Consider the following 27,098-nt stretch of genomic DNA (forward strand, 5'->3'; position numbering starts at 1 on the left):
TCTTGAACCCAAAGACGCTTTACATTTGGGAGGGAGGGTAGACAAACAAAACCAAAACCAAAACCAAAAAGAAACAAAGAAACAAAACAAAACAGAAAAGCAGTCAGGAGGAAGTTGGTTGAGAGGGTGTGGGGGGGGGGGGGGGGGGGGGGGGGGGGGGGGTGGGCTTATGGATACAGAGTTGAAGAAGTGGGTTTTGAGGCGGGACTGGAACAGGGTAAGGGACTCAGACTCACGGAGGTCTTGGGGGAGGGAGTTCCAGAGCTTCGAGGCTGCCACACATGTAGAGTCAAATAATATGAAAAGGATGTTTCCCTTACCTGCAGATCACCTCCATGTCTCCCTCTGCCAGATGCCATTTAAAGCGACCGTGGTTAAGAATGTCCTTCCATCGTCCCCATCTGAAACACACAGTAAATAAAGTGGAGCTAAGTAAAAAGTAAACTGAGAGACTAAATAGTAGCAATAGATACAGTAAATATATTTTCATTTGTCACATAAAACAAAAAGAGTGAACATTTATTTTCTCTTCAATTCAGCATCTTTGAAGTTTGCTCTGATGTATTTATGTTCACCTTTTTAATGGACTGAGCATCACTGAGGTTTAAGTCTGTAAGATGTGTGTGTTCATATTGTTTAGAGGAATATGAAAAAGAGGCACTTATTATTATGTATTTCACTACATTGTCTTGGAAATGTATATGTCTGAAAGCACAGGAATGATACATTTGAATTAAGATCAGGGCTTACAGTACGTTTGCTAAGAATGAGTTTTATAATTTGTTGTACTACTATTATTTGTAGTAGTGTGTTATTAATTATCAAGTAATTATTTGAAGATCAATTTCATATTTGGCTTAATAAAGATTGAACATTTCAGTTGAGATGAGTTGTTTGTTGTGCTTATAGTCTAGTTCCAGCTCATAGAGTCTGGTTGTGAACCCATAAATGCTGAGTACAGCAAAGTTTTATGTTAGACATGTATAGTCCCCAGCACCTAGAAACTGACGGATGGTAACTTGCATATGTTGGGCAATTTGCACTAAAGGGAAAACCCCCAAAAGCATGAAAGGGCCTCTTTAAACTGCAGCCACAGATTAATTATACCCGAAGATCAGCAGGTTCTTCTCCACCCTGAAGCACTCCGCCCGGAGGTAGCGGCGGGCGCGTTCTCCGAGACGACGAGTCCGACACGGACGCTCCTCCGAGTCGCTGTCCAGCTCTGAGAACTCCATCAGCTCGTCATCCTCGAAGGAGTTGTAGTGACGGGTCTGCTTCCTCACCCGGGGGGTGTCGATCACCAAGGACTCCTGGGAGAGAGAGAAGGAAGTATAAAGGAAACTTTAGAGGAACCAGATGAGGGGAGATCTGAGGAGGGTTTCATCCTGTATACAGTGTTTACAAGAGAGGAACACCAGAGACACAACACTTTAGCACACAACTGTCACTTATTAGAGATTCAAGACACGTGTCATCGCACACACGCACACACACACACACACACACACACACACACACACACACACACACACACACACACACACACACACACACACACACACACACACACACACACACACACACACACACACACACACACACACACACACACACACACACACACACACACACACACACACACACACACACACACACACACACACACACACACACACACACACACACACACACACACACACACACACTTTCAGGTAAGGTATGGGGACAGAAGCAGTGCTTTGTGTGCAATCTGCTTCATTCAATAAGGAAGTCCATCTGTTACGAGGGGAAGGAGAGGACATGAGAGGGGAGGAAGAGTGAAGAGGAAGAGGAAAGGAGAGGAGAGGAGAAGAAAAAAATGATAGGGGAAGAGACGAAGAAGAATTGGAGTGGAGAGAAAAGGAGAGTAGTTGAGAGGAAGGAGAAAGGAGATGAGGAAGAGATGGGGAAGACAAAAGAAGGTAATGGAAAGAGAGAAAGGGAAGATCAAGAAGTATAAAAGGAACAGAGAGCAGTAAAGGAAAGGAGGGTAGCGCAGATGAGAGGAGAGAAAAGCCAGAATTCCTTTATCATCTTTTCTATCCATGCTCTTATGGACTAACCCCAGTTATGAGCTTGGTCTAGCTTCCACATCCCTCCATGTTGGTGTGTTCTAACCTGGATCACATCTATGTTCTAGCCTTGAATCGCTCCTCATATTGCTTTCTCCACCCATTGCCCCAGTACTCCTCCTATCCCACTACTACCTTCTTCTTACTTTTGCATGATCCACGAATATCTCCTGTTGAATGGTTACTATTCACTCTTTTCCTGCTTCACCTTCAGCATCCACCTTTCTTTCTGTCACTCCGCTCCCATTTCCCCTGATTTCTTCTTGCGCTTTCCTTTTCTCTCCTTTTCTTTGAAGATCCTTTCCTTCTTTGTGTTTCTTCCCTCCTCTCCTGCTTCCTGTTTTACATCTGTTCTGTTCTTCTCTCCTTCTCTCTTTACCTTCTCTGATTTGGAGTCCATCTCCACCTCAGCGATCTTGGCCCATTTCTGCCAGAAGTTGGGGTCGTCCAGAGAGATGTCTGTTCTGTTACCAGAGGAGACGAAGCTGGCCTGAGGGAAGGATAACAGAAGTCAGACTCTGGTTGATGTTATCTGTGTTGTAAGTGATGTTGGAATCCAACCAAATGTTTGGACTGGAGCTGAATTGTTTCTACAAATATTTAGTGTCTTCATATTTGAACTTAATGCCAAAATATTCCAAGCATTTCCTGCAAAAAGCCTCAGGAACAACATTTAGACCGTGGGACAAAATAACCACTATATTAAGCCAAGAAAACTACTCTTAGTAAAAATGGAATGAAAGGCCTTAAATTATTAAATTCCATCACCTCAAAAATGATTTAGGATATACTGTACGCCATCCAACACATTGCACATTAAAAAAGAGTGATGAAAAAGATTTGAAAAATCTAAGCAGCACTTCATAAAACTAAACCTTTCAGACAGTGTACGTAAATATATTGGAGTTTTAATACATGTATTTGTATTTATAAAGCGCTTTTCATGCTACTCAAAAGGCACAGTACATAAAAACAACACACTTCAAATGTATACAACACAACAATAACTTTGTGAACAGATGATGTCATCATTCAGGTTTCTACCTTAGCGAAGGTGGACCCTTTCCCTTCAGTCTCGATGGTGATGGTCTGAGTTCGCCTCTGAAGAATCTGATCGATGTCTTCCTCGCAGAACTTGGAGCCCTCGTCTTCGTCGTCCATCAGCGCTCCGTATGCTCCTTTTTTTAACAAATCTTCAACTTCCAGCTTTGATAGCTGCTGCACCTGCAGCAAGAGTCAGCCACACAATGAGAATCGACCAGGTGTAAAGTATCTAAAGGGACATCCTGGAGAAAACACCCAATATCTTGCAATATCTAATATTTATGCCCAGATGCATCAGCCTGACATCAGCCGATGTTCACGCTGCAATCGGTACAAATGGTAGAAAGTAGTAGAACCTTTATTTAGCCAGGAAAATCAATAAAGAACAAATTCTTATTTTCAATGATGAACTGAAAGGAGGCAAAAGTCTTCGTGAGGGAAGAAAGGGGGAATCTGTCATAACTTTAACGTCATTCACGGAGCAATTCTCTGTACAGGGGTTTTTCAGAAACGATAAATAAAATATTGTGCTCAGAGTCTTTTTGACTTTTCGATAGAACTAAAGAAACTTTAAAAAACGTTGTATTGTTCACATTTTGCTGTCAAGGCAGTCATTGCAGGGGAAAAATGATCTACTGATGCCAATAATAACACTGGTTTTGACATCGGCTTGAAAATGTGACATGTTGCCCACTGATATCGGCTGATAGTCCCTCACCCCGTTGACGCTGCCCTTGCGGTTGATGTCCTGCAGCACGGCTTTGTCCAGGCCCAGCTTCAGACTGGCCTTGTCGAACATCTCCCTCTCGTACGAGTTCCTGGTGATCAGTCGGTAAACTTTCACCGCTTTGCTCTGGCCAATCCGGTGGCAGCGTGCCTGGGCCTGGCATGGAGCGGGTCAGAGTAAAGATATGAAATATAACATAATATATATGTAGAACGTATAATACTGATGCTTTATAAATGTCCTTGCTACTAGACGTATTGAGGGTTTTGTGCAATCTTTCGACTCTATTAATGAATTCATGTAGTGTGAGCCTACATTAATAGGGTTACAATGTTTTAATACCATTGTAACCCCCCGTTTTCATCAGAAAGAGTCTAATAAGTGTAACTGATTTGAGTTATTAGGCTACATATAGAGCCCATTCAAACCAATAGTTCCCTACATACTAATTTGCTGCGGAGGAGAACACATTTTTCTGCCAACAAAGAGCAGTCTCAATCATTTAGGGAAATGTCATTCAATTCTGAGAGGAATACCATTTTTGACTAGAAATTGAAACAGCCATTGCATCAACACGGTGACATTACATAACATGTCACTTGTTAGACGCTTTTATCCAAAGCGACTTACATACTCAATACTTGTACAATACAGGAGCAATTTGGGGTGAATTGTCTCAGGGACACAACGACATGCTGACTGCAGTGGGGTTTGAACCTGTAAACATCTGATCCCCGGACCAAGGCTCTAACCACTGCGCCACACGCCTCCTTGTGACAGATTCATACTGACAGGTAACACTGTGTGCTTACTTCATTTTTAGCAGCAGCATAGTTATTTGAAGTATGCATTTTGTCCTATACAGTATTTCAGTCTCAAAAGGAATAATAAATGCCACTAAATATTAAACGGCTCATAAAGCAGCAACTCTGGACTCTTGCATGGACCCCGCCCCCTGTGTGTAGTGTGACTCTGTGCCCCCCCCCCCCAACCCCCCACCTGCAGGTCGTTCTGGGGGTTCCAGTCAGAGTCGAAGATGATGCAGGTGTCAGCAGCGGTGAGGTTGATCCCCAGCCCCCCCGCCCTGGTGCACAGCAGGAACACGAAGCGGTCCGAGTCCGGCTTGCAGAACCTGTCGATGGCCGCCTGCCGAAGGTTCCCTCGCACGCGCCCGTCGATGCGCTCGTACGTGTAGCTGCAGGAAACATGCAGAAAAGTTGTTGTTGATAATGTCAAGGTTAACAAAGAAACTAAATCTATTAAAATCTCCTGACATTTTGGGTGATGCAAAAAACATCCAAAAACCCCTCCAAACTGATGTCAGCAGGCACCCAACCAGGCCAAACAACATAGAAAGCTCTGTAGAACTACCATTACATCACAAACCTAATCGATAATCAGTGTTCAATTATGGAATGGTCTGAACCTAAATATCTCAAGAATTCTCAAATACCATTTTAATAATATTTTGCTAGCAGGTTACATACATATATTTGAAAGATTCCCTATTATGTTTTTTGTGGTATCTTTGTACAGTATGGATCTTGTTCATCATAAAGTTCATAGTGATTTCGCTGTAAAATGTATTGAATATCGCTCAGGGGGCACTTCTTCATAAGTAATGTTTTCTGCCCTCCTGCTTGATCTAACTTTGTGTTCTTGTACATTGTTTGTATAACTATTGAATTGGTTGCAAAATAAATGTATCTTTCCATTCATCTGTGGTTCATCTCTCCCAAATGTCCACCCTGCTTCTTCCACCGCTCCCCCCCCCCCCCCTCACCGTCTCTGTATGAGGTAGTCCTCCATGATGTCCAGGCAGCGCACCATCTGGGAGAAGACGAGCACCTTGTGTCCCCCGGCCAGCAGTTTGGGCAGCAGCTTGTCGATCAGCACCAGCTTCCCAGCCGCCTGGATCATGGCCTGCAGCTGGAAGTCCAGCGCATCAGGGCTGTGGTACCTCCTGAAGCCATCCAGAATCTTCTCCTCCGCTCCTGGAAGGAAGAACAGAATGGTGAGGGGGGTAAAAGCAACCTCAATATCAAATGCAATGCAGATAAATACAAGACGAAAAAAAATATCAATAAGATGTTTTTTACTTAAGTGTATTATGACATTATTAAGACAACAGAACAATGTAGCCTTCAAAAAGAAGAAACCAAGATATTTATTATTAAAAAGGATTTTCATTACTGTAAGCATATTCAGGCAGTAGGCTATTCACCAACAATGAAACACATGAGCACATAGATGAGAGTAACACCTACGTCACTTCCGGGCAAAAATGACGGCCCCGCCCACTTTTGGAGGAAAACAACGCTGTCATTTGAATGGCGGTCAATACAAATTCTGAAGTTTTTGCCAATCCGATCAGAAATTGTTGAAAACCGTGGATTTTTGGATCTTCAAAGAGCCCGATTACAATGTCAGGCAAACAATTACATTAAATCATTTGAAATCAACAATCGGTCTAGATATATGGTTAAAGTAAAATCAGTAGACGAGGCTGTAATTTCTCCAGCTGTTACTCTCATAAGCGAGGCGGAAAATTAGTTGTATCATGCCAAAAAGCTGCTGTGTCGTTTATTGCAGGGGTTCGGTCGCGAGACCCGGAGTGGGGGTCGAGAGATGATTGCAAAATTAAAATTTAAAAAAAATATTTTTTTGTATACATTTCTTTAATCAATTTTTTTGTAATTATTATTAATAATAACGTGTGCATAGACATTTTTCAGGGACGGACTAGCCATCTCTTTAATTTCCCCGCAACGAGGCTCCCCTCTTGACAATCCACTAGCGCAGTGTTTCTCAAACTTTTTCATACCAAGGACCACTTAACCAATAAAAAAACACTCCACAAATATCCAAAAACAATAGGCCTGCTTACCTCCAACAGTATATAACAAATTACAGCCTAATAATGACAGCTTAACCTTCTCTACATCACCTCGTTCACACATTAAATCAAATACAACGACAGATTATATAAGCATTTAGTTCCAATGCGATCTAAAATGCGCTCAGGTTTTACACTTCTTATGAAATGTAGACTACATTTATTACGGAGTTTATGTCCAACAGACTCACAGATCATTGGCTACTGAGAGATAGGCAAAATACACCGCATGTAGTACGACACAAACCTCCGCTGTGGATTTTCAAAACAAAATACAGTAAAACTATGGTCGCAGGCCGAAGTTTACTCTCTGAGGCCTGCACGGTCTGCCTACAAAACAAAAATAAAAAACGTTTATGCAGCCCCAACAACAGCCTCTGATCATCAACAGACTTCATGCAATGCTTCATCAGATGCATATATTACATAATAATCTCTATCTCACTCCTATCACATCTAATTCTACTTTCAGCATGGATAAATGTTCATAAAATACATCCATTGTTTGTTCTATATGCTTCTTGAAATCCAAAAAAACACATCGTTTTTCTAGAACAGATTACAAATCGCCTGAAAATGGTACAAACAAGTGGCAACACGTGTGACGAAGGTGTTGCGCTGGGCTATATCATGCAATCGAAAGTGGAATGTAACCTCGCTCCATTGTGGAGATATTCCTGCGAGAGTGCGGACAACTTAAATTAATCTCCCCCCCCCCCCCCCCCCCCTAAAAAAAGTGGGCGGGGCTGTAAAGTGACGTAGATGTTACTCTCATCTATGGACATCGATAGCCTACTGCTATATTTAACCATATATCGAGCCCGCTCGTCGATTTCCAATGATTTAATGTAATTGTTTGCCTGTTTGGCCATTGTAATCGGGCTCTTTGAAGATCCAAAAATCCACGGTTTTCAATTTATTTCGGATTGGCAAAAACTTCAGAATTTGTATTGACCGCCATTCAAATGACAGCGTTGTTTTTCCCCAAAAGAGGACGGAGCCGTACTTTTTGCCCAGAAGTGACGCATTTGTTAGTCTTATCTATACTACAGTTTACAAAAGCAGAAATTAAATCTTTGCTGACAGGAAATGCTCCGTTTGAGTTTTTTAGGAACATTTTGATCCTGCTAGTATCCCCAATTTTTTGAATGTTTTATTTGATTTTATTATTGTGCGCTTTCCTCTTCATTTGATGTGTTTGTCTACTCTTTTATTTTGCCTTTACCTGCACTGTATGCTTTGCTGGAACAATGTAAATGTTCCGGCTGCAGAACAGATGAAGGATTTTTGATTCTGATCACAGTTTCTTACTTTTATTATGACTGCTTTTTGGTGGAAAACATATTACTTTATCAAAGTGCAGTGTAATTATAGAATGTTCATTCATTGCTAATTATAGCTGTGGTGTCATTAAAGAGTTGCACTTACAACCAGTGAAGAATAAGAGGGCACTGATATTCATTTCACCTGTGATAAGGTAGGGGTGGTTGCAGCACTTGCGGAGCTCCATCATGGTGTTAATGAGGTTGGGCATGTTGTGCTGGTTTGCCCCTTTGGACAGGAAGGAAAAGTTCTTCTCCAAGATGGCGCGGTAATATTTCTTCTGAATGTTGGTCAGCTCCACCTGCACATCAGCAAAAGGAGGGAAATAATCAATATATTATGAATTCATTGTATTATTATTTTTATATTGATGACTCAGGGAAGCCCACCTCTATGATGGTCTCTTCTTTAGGCGCCAAGTTCTTCTCCACATCGTCCTTCAGTCTCCTCAACATCATGGGCTTCAAAATAGCCTGCAGCTTTTTCACCTGTCGAGAGGAACACAGGAGGAGGTGTGTATATGATGAAAATGCAAATGATAAGGTTTGTTCTTCAAAGAAAAAGCATATTACTTCTACTTTATGTCCACAGGGCGTAATTCAATCTTCTTTAACTGTGCAGTTCTACATATAACTTTCATTACTAATACACTGCCTATACTGTACACCTTTTAATATATTTGTAGTTAGTGTATATTGTACAAACTTCTTATCCTAACATAATATTGTTATTTTTGTTTTCATTATATCTATATGTTTTCTAAAAAACATTTTAGTTTTGAGTAAAATAAAGAATAATCCTAAGCAACATAACATGCAGAACTGCTGGAAAGGAAGCAATTTGTGGATGCATTTAGATTCAACACAAACAACACTGCTCTTCACTGAGTCCAGAGGCCTGTACGACGGAGCCGGTTTAACCTAACCTGGATATGTTTGAGTTAGCCGGTTGGCCTAATCCAAAACATACGCGCTCTCGCTAAGCTGTACTAAGACGCTGGTTATCAAGTGGATCGCTCAAGCCAGCCGTGTCCTATCTAGTTAGGTGCGCGTTCACATGAAAGGGGTGGTATTTGGAGCATTCGACCAATCACAAACATGGAGAAGCGTACTGACAGCGCAGCGTCATACTTCCTGAATGAAAAGTCAACTATAATATTATGCATATGAAGAAGTTACACTTTAAACATCCATGACTTAAACACTTTATCCAGGATAAAAGCCACATAGCTGCACCTGCAAGGTGAATACAGCTGGTAAAAGAAAAAGCGTTTGAATGCGTACATTAACAGGTTTATTATATCACTGCCACACATCATACATCTAAGACACGAGTGGATCTGACTTTAATTACATTTGACTGACTTGATCTGACTTTAATTACATTTGACTCAAGTGTTTCGTCAACTTAATGTATTGCTTAAAATAATACTTCTGCGTACAGTATGTGACACTGTGAGTGTTGCACGGCCAGATACGGCTCAGCTGACTCAGATAAGGAAATATATGATACATTATGATGTGATATGCCGTGGACTGTACTTAATGTTACTTTGATCCGGTTACTTATGTTGTGGCAGATATTTAATTAAGTTTTCTTAATGCTAATTTATAATAGTCAGATTGCTCTGAAGATGGGAGGTGATATTCCATTAATGTTCACGTTCACACAGTCGGTGATTTTTGCCGGCCGTCTTTCCTGCAACGGCAGCTTTTCTGTATTTCCTTTCTCCTGTAAATGACTTGATCGCAAGTAAAATCTCCGCACACTGAGCTCTGATTGGTCAGCAGACGGTGCTTTCACTGAGTTGAGCTCTTAGCCCGCAACCTCACCTGCTCCGGAGCAGGTTAGCCGCACAGCATAAGTTACCATGGAGATCTAGCCCGCTAAAAAGAGAACCAGCTTCGTAGGACCGGAAACCCAGAGTTTTCCCTGAAGTTAGCCGGCTAAGCGAAAATCCCTCTTCGTAGTAGAGGCCGCTGGTTGAGGTCTACGATGTTTTGTACCAACATTAAAACATTTGTTCTCAACACACCTGCTCGTCTGTTTTGAGGTTTCCGAACTCTTCCATGAAGGTGCTTTCTGAGGGAAACTGCAGTGGCTCCAGGAAATTCAACAAACTGAACAGCTCCTCCACCGAGTTCTGCAGAGGGGTTCCTGTCAGCAGAACCTTTTGTTCCTGTGAGAACCATGACAGGGTTATCTTCAACACAAACACTACATCTCAGAACATGCTGCTTGTCATGGCATTTATTCAAACTGAACTGAAACGGTATCCCAAGACGTCCTTCAGAAGAGAGAAAACATTACATAAAAAGAGATCGACGATTAGACACAGGAGAAGAGTGCCTGTATGAGAGCCTGGCAGCTAGAAGAGGATCATTCAGACTAGGCACACTGCAACACACTTCTGTATAGTGTATAGCATCCTATGTTAATATATGTTCTCTTAGTATAAGATTGGTCTGAATTATAAATATTCTAACTTATTCTGTATTTTTCATTTTGTGTAGATACTATTGATAAAGTTAATATGTATATCTTAACTAATGTAATTCCATTTTTGGTCACACCCCTAAATGGTTAAGAGTGACATAAAATAAAATAAAGAAAGAATAATATATTAAAAAAAAGTAATAATACATTTCATTTATAGATCCATTTTTAAGGTACTCATAGACGCTGCATGTATAGGTTGATTCATTTAAAAATCATTAAAAACAACAAAATAAATATAACACACACATCCTTAAATTGACATTAAATGCAGATTATAGACAATATTCTTTCGAGGTTATGATTTGTGATTTGAACAGATTGGTACACACACACACACACACACACACACACACACACACACACACACACACACACACACACACACACACACACACACACACACACACACACACACACACACACACACACACACACACACACACACACACACACACACACACACACACACACACACACACACACACACACACACACACACACACACACACTCACCAGGTTCATGAGCTTGAGTCCCTCCAGCAGCTTGCAGTTCCTGTTCTTCAGCCGGTGGGCCTCGTCGATCACCACACAGCGCCAGTGCAGCTTCTTCAGGTCCGGACAGTCGGCCATGATCATCTCGAAGGTGGTGATCACGCCGTGGAACTTCAGGATGCCTGGGATGGTGTTACCCTGAGAATGCAACAGTATCGATTCAGGGAAGGACATCATCCTTAAATCAGGGAGAGGAGCTTCATTGCATTTCATGCCTCACTCATTCTAATCTTATAAGGAAAACGCTTAATGAAAGTGCTGAACGGTGATTTTATTATGCATGAGCACATTTATTCTGAAGAAGAAAGTCAGAACTAGGAGCTGCATACTGTGTTGTAATTATGAGTTCATCAGACTGGAAGTGCAGCAGAAGAAACATTAACTAATGCATTTACTCCAGATGTAGAAGTCATGGTAAATAACTACACTGAAATGCTCTGCGATCATTGCATGTCCAAACATGGAGCCACCCTGTATGGGGGGATGAAGTAGAGAGGAAAAAGAGGTGAGATAAATAAAGATTGTTCAATGGATATCTGTCTTAAATGTGGCCGACTGGTGCAAACCTGTTACACTGGCCAAAAACACTTCCATGAGGAGAAACGCACAGCAGCTTCAGAAAAGATTAAATACAAAAAAAATGCGCCAAAACACATGCAAATGAAGAAACATCTTCCCCGACTTCACCAACACATGCAAAGGATCTAAAAAACATTCACCAACCTGACGAAAGGTGCGTTTACTAAAAGCACTGCATAAACGAAACACTGCAAGAAGCTTAAACACAACGGGACACTAAAAAGTGACGCACACAGCTGGGAGCGGATGGCTTGTTAACGTTAAGAGATATAAAGTCTCAAATGTAAATATGATTGGCTTGTTTTTAACAACTGAATCGTATGATACCTTCAGATATTATTACAGATTTGCTTTAAGCTATCTAGCTAAAAAAGTTTTGGGCGGCAGTCTCTAGGGACTTGGACTTTGGACCGAAAGGTCTCCGGTTCACGTCCCGATTGGAGCAAAGAAATACGGAGTGTGGACTGGTACTGGAGAGGAGCCAGTTCACCTCCTGGGCCTTGAGCAAGGAACTTAACCCCCAACTGCTCCTGGCGCCGGCTAGACTGGCTGCCTCTCCGCTCTGGATCCTCTCAATGCACGTGCATGTGTGCATATATAACTGTGTGTATTTGTATGTAACTGTATAAAAAAAAGAATAATATGTGTGTATAAAAAACAGAGTGGAAAATTGATTTTTCCCCTTTGGGGGATCAATAAAGGTCAATATTATTTCTTTCTTTCTAAAACACCTGAATGGCACTCCAGTCCCAGCTGTGTGCGTCACTTTTCCTGTCCCCTGGTTTCCATTGTGTTTTGAGCTTCTTGCAGCATTTTGTTTATTCAACACTTTTAGAGGTTCAGGCTCTACCTGTGTGTCTCTGTAGAACATCTCGTACTGATGGATCATCTGCCGGCTGATCTGAGATCCGTGGTACACAATGACGTTCATATTGGTCCACTGACGGAACTCCCGCTCCCAGTTGGTGATGGTGGACAGGGGGGCGATGATGAGGAAGGGGCCGCGGATCCCCATGCTGAAGATCTCGAACAGGAAGGTGATGGACTGGATGGTCTTTCCTAAACCCATCTCATCTGCCAGGATGCAGTTTTTCCTAGAGCGAAACAGACAGCGAGATCGGTAAGAGCTATAATCCAAATACAGGACATACCTCCATTGATTATGCGGCTCTATTTTGCATGTTTTTTATGATGTCATTGCCTTTGTTTTGTAGGGTGAAAAAAAAGCCTCTTAGCTAACTTTTACACACACAACAATGTTTAGTATTGTTCTCTGTCCCTGTTAAATAAATAAATAATTCTTATGAGTGCATTAATTAAGTTCATTAATAACGATTTGTGTTGGGGAGATGAATTGGCAAGAATCTGGTAGTACAATGTTTATCGTGACACAGCGGTTAGAATTTCATATAAAACAATATGTTGAAGATGAAAATACACATCCAGATGCATAAAATGTTAAAATATATTTCTTTTTGTGTGATCACAACAGTGGGATCTGCATTTCTTATAATCATTTTAGCAACATAAAACGTATTTGTGTGAAATCTGAGCAAAGCATTTCACACATTTCAAACAGATATGTAATTTGATAAAATGCAATTCAGCACCACAAACCATAATTTTTTTAATCAAAACTTGTATGTCTTTTCATCATGCAGCCTGTTGCAGTTGTTTTTCACTTTTAGCTTTCTTATTTGATCTTACTTCTTATTTTTGTATTAGTAACTTATTAAACTGTGTCCTTTTTTTTTACTTCTCTGTAGAGAGAGATTGTGTTTGTTTCACCGTTGAGTTGCTGCTAACGTTCATCCTAAATGTTAAAATATGGATAACTCATCATTAAATATTCATTTAATTCTGAGGTGTTAAAAGACTTGTTCATTCTGATAAACATAGTCAAGCATGATGGGACTGAGAAAATATGCAGTTATCCAGGTGATGGTACATTTACTGTAACAAAGTAATACATTTAATTCAGTTTAGGTTTTATAATACGTTAATGACATGATGTCTCGCTGTGTTATGTAAAATTACAACATACAGGAGAGATTATAAACTATTTGTTCTCCTTTGTTTCTAAACACTGCTTACAAATCCACCAGCTAAATAGTGTTAAAACTGGTTTCAGAGCGTTTGCTTTACTCACCTGTTGTACCAGTTGAACAGTAACCAGTTCATTCCCTCCAACTGGTATTCTCGGAGCTGGTTTATATTCCGGTAAGCTCTGGAGTTATCCAACTTCTGCCACTTCTCTGGAAGAGGACGCTCCTGCAATAACAACACACACATTTAAAACTTATATTACCCAATATCCTCTACTAGATCTCCACGGTACATCCAACACTTCCTTGGTTCAATACGGACATATTGAACTTGATGAAGGAAAGAGACTTTGCACTGAAAAGAGCACTGAAAACTAAATTAACTACTGACAGGCATAGGTTTACTTCATTACGTAACAAAGTAACTCAAACAATCAGAAAGGCCAAAGCCAACTTCTTCATAACAATAATTAAGGAGGCAAAAGGTAACACTAAAATAATTTGGGAACAGATTAAAACCTTACTGGGAATCAAGCACAGGCCAAAAAAGCAGCTAGAACTAAAAGAGAATGGTAACCTAGTGCAAGACCCAGAACAACTTGCCATAGCTTTAATATCTATTTTATCAACTCTGTAGATGAAATTGCACAGAACTTTCCTTTGAGAGCAGAACATATTATCAAAGTCGACGAAAGTAAAATGTCCTTTTGCATTCAACCCATATCGGAATTAAAAACCAAAGCAATTATTAATTCTCTTAAAACTTCGACAGCTAAGGACACATACGCTATGGATTCTACAATGCTTAAATCACTGCAAGATTACTTAGTCTGCCCTCTTACCCAAATCATCAATTCATTCGTATGAAAGACTGCAATTGTAACCCCCATTTTCAAGTCAGGTGACCCTCTGAACATCAACAACTACCGCCCAATTAGCATCTTACCTGTAGTATCCAAGGTGGCTGAGAAGTGGGTGTCAGAACAGCTTGTCTCCTTCTTAAACAACAGTCCATTTAAACTTCATCCCATGCAGTTTGGCTTCAGGGCAAATTATTCAACCGAAACAGCCAACTGCTTTTTTATAGAAAAGGTCAAAGCAATGGTTGACAAAGGAGGTGTTGTTGGTGCAGTATTCCTGGATCTACGCAAAGCCTTTGATAAAGTCAACCATAAGGTCCTTCTGTCCAAACTGTCGGCTTTTAACTGCTCTCCATTAACACTCAGTTGGATTGAATCATACCTCACTGGTAGGCGTCAGCATGTTATCGTCAATAATCAACTCTCTCCAGCTCTAGACTTAAGCACCGGAGTACCACAAGGTTCAATACTTGGTCCACTTCTTTTTTCCCTATATATTAATGACCTGCCATCTGTCTGTCCTGATGTGGAAACACAGTTATATGCCGATGACACTGTGATATATGTGCATGCCAACACAAAGCAAAAGGCTGCAGATAAACTGACCTCAGCTTTAGTGCTGATCACTAGCTGGCTACACCGCTCCTGTCTTCAGCTTAATGTCAACAAAACAGTTGGAATGTTTTTCACAAAAAGAAAATGCAACATTGTGCCAAATATAAGCATCTCAGGTGAACATATTAACATTGTGCCTCAGGTTAAGTACCTTGGAATCATTATTGACTCTAATTTAACATTCAAAACACAAGTCAAAAAAGTGACCCAAAGACTCAAGTTTAGCCTAGCAAATTTTAAATACATAAGAAACACAATGACATTGAATTCTGCCAAATTATACATGAATGCCAGGATCATCTCACATCTTACATACTGTCTCACAAGCTGGGGGCAAACTAACAGCTCCACACTGAAGCCATTAGCAACCCTGTACAAACATACCCTCAAAGTACTGGACCAGAAACCTAACCGCTCCCATTACTGTACCATCCTCAACAAGCATAACATCCTGAGTTGGGAAGATTTAATAAAGTATAGGAACATCGTTCTGGTGTACAAAATCCTGCACAATACAGCCCCTCCACCTCTTAACTCATTGGTTACTCAACGTAACAACACCAGACTGACCACTAGAAGCTGTGACAGTTCATCGATGGGGACTGTCCACAACACTATAAATAAATAAACTAAACTAAACTAAACCACAGAAATAGCAAAGAATCCGGTATTAAAATGAATTTTGATGAATTCTTTGCATTTTATTTAATCTTTTAATCGCACGTTCTTACTTCCTATGTTAATACAAACATTTTATTCTGTTAATCTTTTGTTGTATTTCTTTCTGAAATGGAACAATTATCATGAAACACAATCCCCGCTGTAAATAAAGTATTTCTGATTCTGATGAGAGGTAAATAAGTTGTTCCAATTTTGAAAAAGGTAAGAGAGGATGCTGTGTGAGTTTTGAGGTGAAATGGACCAAAAATAAAATAATTGGTGCAACAGATTGCTGCTGCCGAGGCGTAATACGTTAAAATACTAGTTTTGAAAATAATAACAGCAAGAGAGCAGGAATAATTCTCTCAGGTCTCACTCTTGCTTCCCTCAGGGGTAGAAAAAAGAAAATGACTACATTTTAAGCAGCAATTTGCATTCAACATCCAGATGATATTGTTTCTGTTGAGGTTTTTTGATTGTTCTTCATATTGAAGGAGTGTGAATCACAGATGTGGAGAGGATTGTGGGTCACAGAAGAGAAAAGGCTCTACATGGATTTTCAAAACCTCAATTTCACATCCAAAAACAAACATAACATCCAGCTGGAGGAGAAAAGCCCACAACCCTGACTGTTTGCCATTACTTCCAGCGACAAAATAAACAAGGGCAAGATGGTGAATCTGAGATGGAGCAGAAGTGGGCAGGTGTTGTTCCTGAGATGAAATAGACACATGATGTTGTTTTTCCTTTTCCTTTCATCTGCCTACCGACCCAAGTGTTTTTGCTCACTATTTTCTATCTAGGTCTGAATTGCCGCCCACATCTCTGTATCTTTTAGCAATTCAAATCTGGTGATGTGCTCTTTGACAGATGTTTGCCTGATTGGAAAAGAAACGGAGCATCAGGAGAGTGTTGTAACACCATTTACAGATGTAAAAAGTCTTAATTTAGCACATTTATTAAATTTAAATGTGAATGTTGGGTTAAATGCTTCAAGCTAATTGTTCTGCAACTTCTGTGTTGACTTTAAACTTATAAGGACAAATAAAATTTAAAAAAGGCTGCAGCGTATCATCCACTCTGCTGAGAAGGTTATTGGCTGCAATCTGCAAATCCCTCCCACCCTGGACACATTCTGGCAAGAGGCTTCATGTCTTTTTCTGTCCGACTATTCTGTTTTTTGTATATTTATATTTGGTTTGAATATTTCTCTATTTTCATTTCCCATGTTAAAAGTTTGTATTATAATCCTACATTCCTTTTAGTTTTTTTCTTACTGTGTTTTATTTATGCACCATACACACCAGAGTCAGTTGCTCGTATGTGTAGATCAACTTGGCAAGAACACCTCTTTCTGATTCTGATCAAATCCAGACACGCTGACTGCTCTTTTAACAATGCATTGGTAAATGATGTTAGTTTTCCAATGAAAGCCTTACATTCACTGGCTTTTATTTCACAGGATTTCAAAATGTTAGTTTCCCCTGATAACAATACTCTGCCAATGTATTTAATACAATACATTTTCTTTTTGACTATTTCTCCTTTCACAGATAAGTGCTTCTGTCTATAGTAATCCAGCTTTGTTGATGTAGCACTTTAAAAACAAGATAGCTTTCTACATTTTTTCCTCCATAAATATTGTATCCAACTGCAGTTTCCCCTCTCGTTTAGTATTCCTCCTCACCATGTGCCTGAGGTCAGGCGGTAGTTTCTGGATCCTTTCGAACTCCTTGATCTTCTCGGGGTCCAGGTCCTCCTGCAGCTCCCAGGTGGCCTCCTCGTACGAGAGGCCGCACCACTTCACCAGATAGTGGGTCACCTCCTACGATAACACACGGGAAAACATGCCACAGGAATAAGAGTGCACCCCCACACTGAGGACCTTCAGTGGTGACCATTTACAATCCAGACAAACGCTGCTGTGTGTGTGTGTGTGTGTGTGTGTGTGTGTGTGTGTGTGTGTGTGTGTGTGTGTGTGTGTGTGTGTGTGTGTGTGTGTGTGTGTGTGTGTGTGTATGTGTGTGCGCGTGTGCGTGTGCGTGTGCGTGTGTGTGTTTAGTGCTCCTGTACAGACCTCTCCAGTATCAGTGTCTGTAGTAACAGCCACCTCCAGCACTCTGTCCACCTCCACGTAGTCCGGGTTAAATAAGTCCTCATCGGACTGGAGTAGGGGACACATAGAGATGGAACAACAACATTATTAAGCATTAATGAATTATCAGGTCATTGAACTATTTTATAAAGCAATAGAGTGGTGCAGTGATGACATATTTGTGTACCCTGACCCAGAAGTCAGCAACATCAAGGCTCCCTCAAGAAATAGCGATGGGATCTGTCCATTGGTTTTTGGAATATTGCAAAAACTAGGATTTGTGGCCAACACACGTTTATGATACTTACACAATAATCTCCACATATTAACACCACTATATAATTTCTGAAGCGTAAATGCAATGGCTAGAAGTATAAATATACTAAATCACAGTTGTATGACTTCAGGTCACCTATATGCAAAGGTGGCTAATGCTCGATGTGAGGATGAGTGTATTATTTACTGACGTATTTTTTGTTGTAGAACAACACTTTAAAATCTGTTGAGCTTGTGTTGACCACAGAAAACTATTCAGTGGTAAAACACTGACTCATTTCCAAGTTTAAGAACTTCCTGCACCACTCTAAAGGCTGTGTAGAGAGGTAAAATAAAGAGTAAGACTAGCATCTATGTTTTTAGGATTAATTATATCCGAATATTGTTTTGAAAATTCAATTTCATTATTTAAATGTCTATCTTTTCCATTGCTTTCATATCATATGAACATATGCCACAGAATCAACGCAACATTTCAATGTTTTGTTAGATGATTATCATTTTTTATATGAATAGTTTCCATTCTTTTCAATAGCTTCCATTCAACAAATAGCCTTATTATAATAAAAGCAAACGCTTATTACAATTTGTAATTTCTCTTTATTCAACAGTGTTGTTCTGAATGAGATTTAACAATACTTATTAAAAATAGCCTTGATATACGAAAATAATGAAGTCTAAAAAACACTACCATAAAATTGAAATTAGTCGTTGAAGGCAAATTAGGCTTCTACATATTAGTGTTGCCTTGGTTACAGTATGATGGAGTTAACCTTTTGACCTTTCCAGCACTTTCAACATTTTGCAGCGACACTGGATCTTAATTATGAGACAGTGTGACCCTCATTATGACCCTGAAGTAATCACGTTTACATGTTTCCAATAACTACTGTCAGTAACAGCTTTGCTACATTATTAAATAGAAATGTGTCCAGCCAGGTTTGAAAGGAGGAGATAGGCCTGGACAGAATACAGGGGTGGATGAATGGTTACCTCTGTGAACAGATGTTTGGTCTGAGCCTGTTTGGTCCTGAAGCGTTTAATCTTCTGGTGGATTCTGGGATCTTTCTCCAGCTCCTCCAGAGTGGCCCACTTGCAGTGCATATAAGAACTAAAATCACACAAAACAAAATAATCAACACACCTTTCATTAAGTAAAGCATATGTATGAAGTTTGCATGTTTTAAAAATCCAATAAGACTTAAATAATGGAAAATCACAATCACTTTCCTCTCCATTATCATTTCAACACAAAGCCCATTTTTTCATGTACAGTGGGGAGAAAAACGTTTGGATAGAGGGATATCAAAAATATATAATTGAATTCTAATAGCATTACCATAGAACAGCAGCTCAATGTATTTCAAAAGGGACCAAAATCTTCATTGTCAGGTACAGGAAGCACTTTTTTGTTATGATGCGGTCCAAGTTTAACTTGAATTATTCTCACCGTGGGCAACAACCCAAATAATAAGCTCCAAACACACTTGTTGTCAACGTGGATAAAACATTTTGATGTACTTTCATAGTCAGATCATGAAAGTTACTTGGGTGGGAGAGAAACTCCCTCTGGAGGGAACACCGAGAGCCTTTGCAGCCATTTACATGCACAACAACCTATCAAACTCTACAGGAAAGGGAACACCCTTAAAAAGCATAACCGGGCCTCTTTAATCCCAAATTGCTCCTGTAGGCATGTCTATGGTATTGAGTGTATGTAAGAAGCTTCAAATGAGAAAAAGTCTGCTCAAAAATATATAATGTAAAATGTTCGATGAGACAAAATAAATCCTCCTTCTGAAAGGCCTGACAGAAATTCCACAAATGATTTGGGGTCAGTGAACAGATATACATTTTATTTTTAAACAAAACGAAGTTAAGATGTTTGTCCTTCACTGTTTCCTACAAACGGTTCTGGCTATAATGTTGATCTGTATGCACCATTGTCTGCTGAATGTAAACAAACAAGGGAGAATAAAGACGCCTCCCATAATAGTCCATGGGAGAGAAAGCAGAACAAATGTTGTTACTATGGCTACAGTTTGACATGGATGATTGAATCCATAAGGCCCAATCTATAAACGGACTAATACAGATCTCACTGCAGTGTACTGTACATGAACCATGCTGTCAACGACGACATGGCATTATGTATAATAATGTGTTGACACTCTAAATGTTACATACATTCACATCCATTCAGTTTGATATAAGCAAACTCCCCATGTATTATTCATCACCCATGGGAATAAATTAGGATGATAATAATAGTGGCATATCTGTATAGGACCTTTTCTTTAAGATACAAAGTGCTGGAACAAAGCAGGAGCGTTTCCAGAGACCCCCGAGCGGAGCCTCAGTGAGAGCAAGAGAAACAGCTTCCTCTGGAGAGAAGACCACTGCTCAAACACAGCCGTGTGAAGGCAACTTCTCTGGGAGGAATCAATGTCATAAAAACTGTTTACTAAGTAGCTCTAACAAAGTCAAGTCATTTCTATAATGCTTTGAGTGAGTCGTCAACACCTCCAAGGTTGTGCATGGTGACTTCCAGGACTTTTGGATTCACCAGGGAGGGAGGATTTTTGGCCATTTCTTCGATCATGTTAGGGTCCGAAATTGGGGGTCTCAAACTTGGTTTCAAGTGGAGTTTATATATTAAACAAAAACCCAATTGGTACAGTTCTGTGACCAGTGCTACGAAACAGGATTTGGGGTTAGTGAGGTCACTCCAGGGTTATTTCTGAATTGTTTGTCCTACGACACTGGTTGACTTCTTACTTGCTGACCAGCTGCAGAGCAGTTATGTTCAATCAGAGCTCAGTGCACAGACTTTAAGGATATAATGTCATATTCCAGGCTCAAGGAAACACAGTTTAAGGATTAAACTGACAAATGCTAAATCGCTGACTAAATTAATATAGTATCACGGCCCATTTACAGAACAATCTGTTTTTAATTACATTTTTGGTTTGCAAGCTTACTTAAATATGTCATAATAACCCAGAACATGATTAACCGGAGCAAAGTATTCAGAGAAATGCATACAGTCCATGGCACTGTTAGTCTTATTACATCATATCACATCATATATGAACAGTTATTTGTTTCAGCTTCCTGACCCGTATGTAGTACAGGTAGGAGAGCATGTGTTATGATTATTGTGTTATGTCACGTTTTGTATGTCTTGTTTTGGGTGTTTTGCTGTTCTCCCTGTCATGTTTTCCTCTTGGTATATTCTCTGGTCCTTTTCCTTGTGTTTTTCCTCCTGTCGTTAGTTTCCCTGGTGTGTCTAGTTGTCTGATTGTGTTCACCTGTCGCCCTTGTGTTTCTCCTCCCCTGCCCGGCTGTTTCTCGTCTTGTTATTACCCCTCCCTGTATTTAGTCTTGTCTCTTCCTGTGTTCAGTGTTGGTTCGTCTTTTGTTTGTGACTGAGTTCACCGGTGAGTGTTCTGTTTTGTCCAAAGTATTTTTATTTATCCTTGAAATAAAGGTTAATCAGAGTTATCTGCATTTGGGTCCTGCTTCCTTCACTCAACCGTAACAGCACGCCTCTGGTTTAATAAAAAAAAAACATGTGGTGTAACAAACAGCTTTGTAAACAATACAGACTAAATAAAAGGTTTGTCGTAGATGGTAAAAGGTCTGCTTTTATATAACTCTTTCCCAGATTTTGCAACCCCTCAGTGCTTTTAGATTTACAAGTCAGCATTCACCCATTCATGCAGAGGCTGCTTTACAAGGTGCTCAGGGAGACAAACATTCACACACTGCTGGGCATCGGGAGAAATGTGTAGTTAAGTATCTAGTCTAAGGACACATGGTGACTGCTGGGGATCGAACCAACAACCTTCCAATCGAGGATAAACATTTGTTTTTGTGTCTGCCAGCACAAGAAAGGCTCTTGAGGCCTAGTACCAGGGCCGGTTCTAGCCAATTTGCTGCCCTAGGCGAGATGTTATATATAAAGAATAAATGAAAAATCTCAACAAAAGACAAATACACTACAAAAAAATAAACTTATTGACACTTCACATCCTCTAGGGGGGTCCGGGGATATGCCCCACCGGGAAGATTTTTTTGAACATTTTAAAGTAAAATGCTTCAATCTGGTGCACTTTGAGCACACAATTACTAGAGACCTGATCCAGGGGGTACAACTCCCATATGAAAAAGATCGGTTTATATATTAATAATCAAATAAGTATGTGAACATAACCAATAGCCTACCATAGCCAATAACAAATAAATGTAACTTATTTTATTTTTGTTCATTTATATCTTATTTTACCCAGTTAACATTTATTAATTTATGCATATTTTTGTATCTCTCCAACTTTAAACGATATTTTTGGTTTACTTTCCTATAGTATACATTGGAATGATTTCAAACCTGTTTTTATTTATCCTAATAATTATAAAGGAGTGCCTTGGAAATATGTGTTTACATAATTTGTAAACACATATTTGTTTGAGACCCACTGAGATAACTTAGACTAAAATTAACTATCTAAACACTCTAAACATCTACTTCTTATATCCGTTAGCGCAGCTAGCACCAGATTCTAATAACAACAGCGCCGGTACCGGTGCGCCCTCTCTCTCTCTCTCCCTCGCTCGCTCCTACGCTGGTACTTTGGCTGTGAGCTGCGGGCGCCTGATAAGCCAACATCCCCCACTTTCATCACTTACAGCGCCTATGTCAAAAATCGGCCCTGCCAGTATATACAGTGGCAATGTCTCAAGATTTAGCAAAAATTCACCTTTATTGAACATACAGTAACACAAGTACTACAAATCCACATAACAAACAATCAAAAACTAAAAAGGGTCGCCACTTATTATTATTTTAATTAAAAATATATATATATATTTTATTTGTTTTCGGTACCTGGCTGGCGCCCCCTAGCAGCGGCACCGCTATTTGTATATAGGGGAAACACTGATCTGATACAGACTCACACTGACTGAACACTATCTTATCATGTTTCAATTTCACAAACAATATGCCAGCATGGCCAAAAGACCACATGGGTTTCCCCTGCTTTAGGTTACACTAACAGTTCAAATACATGCAGGAATGAGCAAAAACAAAGGTCTGTGATAGCAGGTTACCATATTGCAAATTAATACCAGTAATTGAAAACAGTGCAACACCTGTTTGGAAAAATCTCCAATGACAACAGAACAGGAAAGATTCTCCTGAAGCTGCACTTACAATAAATAAAGCCTTTAGGGTGTCGGATAGATGTCTAATGTGAAGGTGTGAATAAGCAACGATGAAAAGACACTCACAAATTTCTGTACTTGACATAAAACTCCTCTGTCTCCTCCACTTGGTCCTCCTCTGATGAAGTCTGTAGAGAGGAGGGGGAGGGGAGGGGGGAGACGGATTCAGTGAAGCAGAAATAAATATGTGACGAGCAGCAGGAGAGTAGATGTGTGTGTGTGTGTGTGTGTGTGTGTGTGTGTATGAAAACAAGCCCCAAAGAAGCAACACATACATGATGTTGTGTAATTTGAAACCAAAACTAAGGCCTCAGGATGACTTTAAGACTTAAAAATTGTCATTTTTGTTTTGTAACATTGAATACAAAATTTTAAAAAAGTATTTATAAAAAAAAAAATCCCGATCCCCGATTTTTTTCTCCCGATTCCGATCTTTTGAAAATCACGTGATCGGATCGGGACATCTCTAGTTGTAATGTAAACACATCTACCTGTTTGTTTGTTTGTTTGTTTGCATTACCAGTAAATTAAAAGGGGTGAGGAGACTGAAGTGGTGAGACCCTCAGTCAGAATCATTTGCCCCTGAGTGTTTGCTTGTGTCTTCTGTGAGCCTGGGAGTCCAGACAGCAGCGACTGACACAGTGTGTGTGTGTGTGTGTGTGTGTGTGTGTGTGTGTGTGTGTGTGTGTGTGTGTGTGTGTGTGTGTGTGTGTGTGTGTGTGTGTGTGTGTGTGTGTGTGTGTGTGTGTGTGTGTGTGTGTGTGTGTGTGTGTGTGTGTGTGTGTGTCCTTTGTCTTTCACCTCTTTCTTCACTGATTTGACGGACAGAATTTTCTCAATGATGTTGGCTTCGTCCTCAGGTGGTTCCTAAGGGACAGGAAGACAGAAATCATTAGCTGCCTACACTGATGAAGGTCAGTTGACAGAGTGTGTGATTACACAGCAGCCTTCACAGAAGGACATCACACCATTTCAAATCTGTATTACACTAAATTCTGGCAGAAATCATTAGGTAATGTAGCATACTGAGCGCTAATGGTTTGTCCAACATCGATGATACAAATCAGTTCAACAGCAGCGTGAACAACAGCATTTTAGCGTGAACAACAGCCTCTAAAACATTTTAACTTTCATGGATTTAGGGTTTATTGCAAGTCGGTTTTCCTGTCAATCTAGCATTTTAACCTCCCAAATTCAGATGCCATTTAAAAAAAAACTAAGATTTTTCTGTTGTCAAACATTAAAACGGTGAGAGAGTGGTGATATAAAAGCAGTAGTGGAAAAGTAAAAATACTAAAAACACAATAACCAACACTCCATAATAACTATACAAGTATTTCCTGAGTATCATCAGCTAAATCTACTTAAGTATAAAAAGTGAAAGTAGTAAAAATGTGTTGTATCACTAAAGAGCCTGTGACACGAATTTCCCCCATCATCCAAACCCATCAATTTGAGTAAATATTGTCCCCTTGAAAACCGTTACTGAACTGATTTTGGATATTTGTACTTTGATAACCATTAATCTGCCCTTCAATGTTGACCATTTTCTGGATCTTCTCGGGGATTCTTCAAATCCCGCCAAATTATGTGTGACGTCATTGCGGGCCAAGCGCTCCAGCTGCACCGTTCAGGATCCCAGCATCTGCATGTAAACGCACGATGGCACACACAGCAGCAAGCTCAGACAGCGATGACAGTTTAATTTTGAACGTGTCTGAGAGCTCATATGAGGCTCAAGGATCGGTTTATGTTGTACCTGTTAGAAGTTTAGGAATTAGGTGCGTCAATACGGGCGATCATACGGTCATGTAGCCAGTGGTGGGACTAAAAATCATCCCGGGACTCTCGACCGGCCCACTTCGGTACTGCTAGTAAATTGTCAACGGGGGGAGTGGGGGATGTGTTAGTGACTTATCCGACCGGCCCACTTCGGTACCGGCCCATCGGGATTCGTCCCGATGGCCAGTCCGCCACTGCACCCAGCCCAGCCCACGTAAACTGTCAACGGGGGTGTCTCGCTGCGGAGAAACGGTGGACCTAGTGTCCCGATCGGAGTGGGAATAATAATAATAATAATAATCCGTGCATTTTATCCATTAATTTCCCCAACATTGTGGTAAAAAAAACCACAGGTTTAATCCATGTTGGTGTACTACAACTACAAAAAGCATCGGTTTGTTTTCTCATCAGGAAATGCAGACCGGCTCAAACGATTTTTAAATCATCATCCTCACGATCATTTAATGTGTCATATGTTCGCCGAAATGAAATGAAAGCACTAATAAATGTAGTTTCATCCACTTGAGTTTACAACTACAAAAATAATCGATTTGTTTTTATATCACATCTGACGGGAGGAAATTCAGCAGCTCTCACTACCGATTTTTAATCTTAATCATCATCTTCACCACGATCATTTATGTTTATGTTTGCCGAATTGACATGAAAGCACTGACAAATATGAATATACTGTCGTCAACTTCATTAAAACGTTATTAACGTGCCTAAACTCAGTAATTCACCATTTCTACGCATGACAACACACTTTGTCCATGTTTGGCTCTCTCGCCGCACAGTGAAGCGTTCCCGCATTGAGTCACTTCCGGCTTCCCCCAAAACTTCAAAATGAGTCGAAGGAATTTCCTCGGGATGTTCGAGATTATTGATATTTATCGGAACGGTATCGCTTTTTCTTTTTAAACTGACGGTTCGAGATGACTAGTAGCCCAATATTTCATTGCACAACAGTTGTTGGGAGGCTGTCACAGGCTCTTTAAAGGATATTATAATATTCTGTTTATATCATTAGAATATACAAAGAGTTTTTTATGTTGTTATTTGTCAATATGGAGCCAATTGGAAAGTACTGAGTAAATTAGAAAGTAATTATATATTACAGTATATAAACAAGCTTTATGTAAAAGTACCCCAACATTCTACTTATGTACATTACTTGAGTACATTTACTAATTCCACCATTGTATAAAAATAAAAATAGATTATTCAATGCTTCCAAAGTTTTTTGTGGAGATTTTACAGACAGAAACCCGGGAAAATATTTTATTTGAAACATCCTCATGTCCCGCATATCCAGAGTAGACAGCACTCTATTCAATGACTGGATATTATTGATTCACAGAGTGATGCACTATTGACATGTGTTAACATCACAACGGCTCCCTCGACAAAGAGCAATGGGATTTTTTTCATTGGATTATTGACTATTTAAGAAAATAAGCTCCATGGCAAACACATGTTTATGATGCTTAATACATTTTGTTCAGCACAATAAACTCCACATATTAACACCACTTGTAGAATAGTGTAAACGTAAATGCAATCACCAGTAGTAAAAAGTTAGTGTTGGCTATAAACAAATCATGAAGCATGACTTCGCGTCACCACCGCTAAGCTAAAGGCGGCTAATGTTCAGTAGTTGCATTTAGCCACTTGTTAGTAGCCGCTGTTTTTAAGACACGTAAAAGCTTCATCGTTCACCAGTGGGGTTTACTGACCTGTTTTATATTGTAGAACAAAACATCTCATAAGCTTGTGTTAACCAAATACCCTATTTGAGGAATCAAACC

General features: G+C 40.0%; 1 protein-coding gene across 6 annotated transcripts in view; it reads right to left on the bottom strand.

Annotated features, from left to right (window-relative positions):
- chd6 (chromodomain helicase DNA binding protein 6) overlaps window positions 1-27,098 on the bottom strand; it is a 149,719-nt gene that overhangs the window by 43,907 nt on the left and 78,714 nt on the right. For 4 of the 6 annotated variants that reach the window (XM_079683322.1, XM_079683326.1, XM_079683325.1 and 1 more), the window contains exons 7-24: window positions 24,310-24,375; window positions 23,575-23,636; window positions 19,276-19,393; window positions 17,989-18,075; window positions 17,599-17,736; window positions 13,881-14,002; window positions 12,582-12,825; window positions 11,114-11,290; window positions 10,137-10,280; window positions 8,491-8,589; window positions 8,246-8,402; window positions 5,666-5,876; window positions 4,882-5,077; window positions 3,874-4,038; window positions 3,156-3,335; window positions 2,491-2,601; window positions 1,108-1,310; window positions 321-401 (exon numbers count right to left, since the gene is read on the bottom strand). In XM_079683322.1, the coding sequence (XP_079539448.1) occupies window positions 321-401; window positions 1,108-1,310; window positions 2,491-2,601; window positions 3,156-3,335; window positions 3,874-4,038; window positions 4,882-5,077; window positions 5,666-5,876; window positions 8,246-8,402; window positions 8,491-8,589; window positions 10,137-10,280; window positions 11,114-11,290; window positions 12,582-12,825; window positions 13,881-14,002; window positions 17,599-17,736; window positions 17,989-18,075; window positions 19,276-19,393; window positions 23,575-23,636; window positions 24,310-24,375 (2,561 nt within the window). The remainder of the gene's footprint in view (window positions 1-320; window positions 402-1,107; window positions 1,311-2,490; window positions 2,602-3,155; window positions 3,336-3,873; window positions 4,039-4,881; window positions 5,078-5,665; window positions 5,877-8,245; window positions 8,403-8,490; window positions 8,590-10,136; window positions 10,281-11,113; window positions 11,291-12,581; window positions 12,826-13,880; window positions 14,003-17,598; window positions 17,737-17,988; window positions 18,076-19,275; window positions 19,394-23,574; window positions 23,637-24,309; window positions 24,376-27,098) is intronic. The other 2 variants (XM_079683324.1, XM_079683323.1) reach the window with 2 other exon arrangements.

This window comes from Notothenia rossii, assembly GCF_949606895.1.
Source record: "Notothenia rossii genome assembly, chromosome: 5".
Lineage (NCBI taxonomy): Eukaryota > Metazoa > Chordata > Actinopteri > Perciformes > Nototheniidae > Notothenia > Notothenia rossii.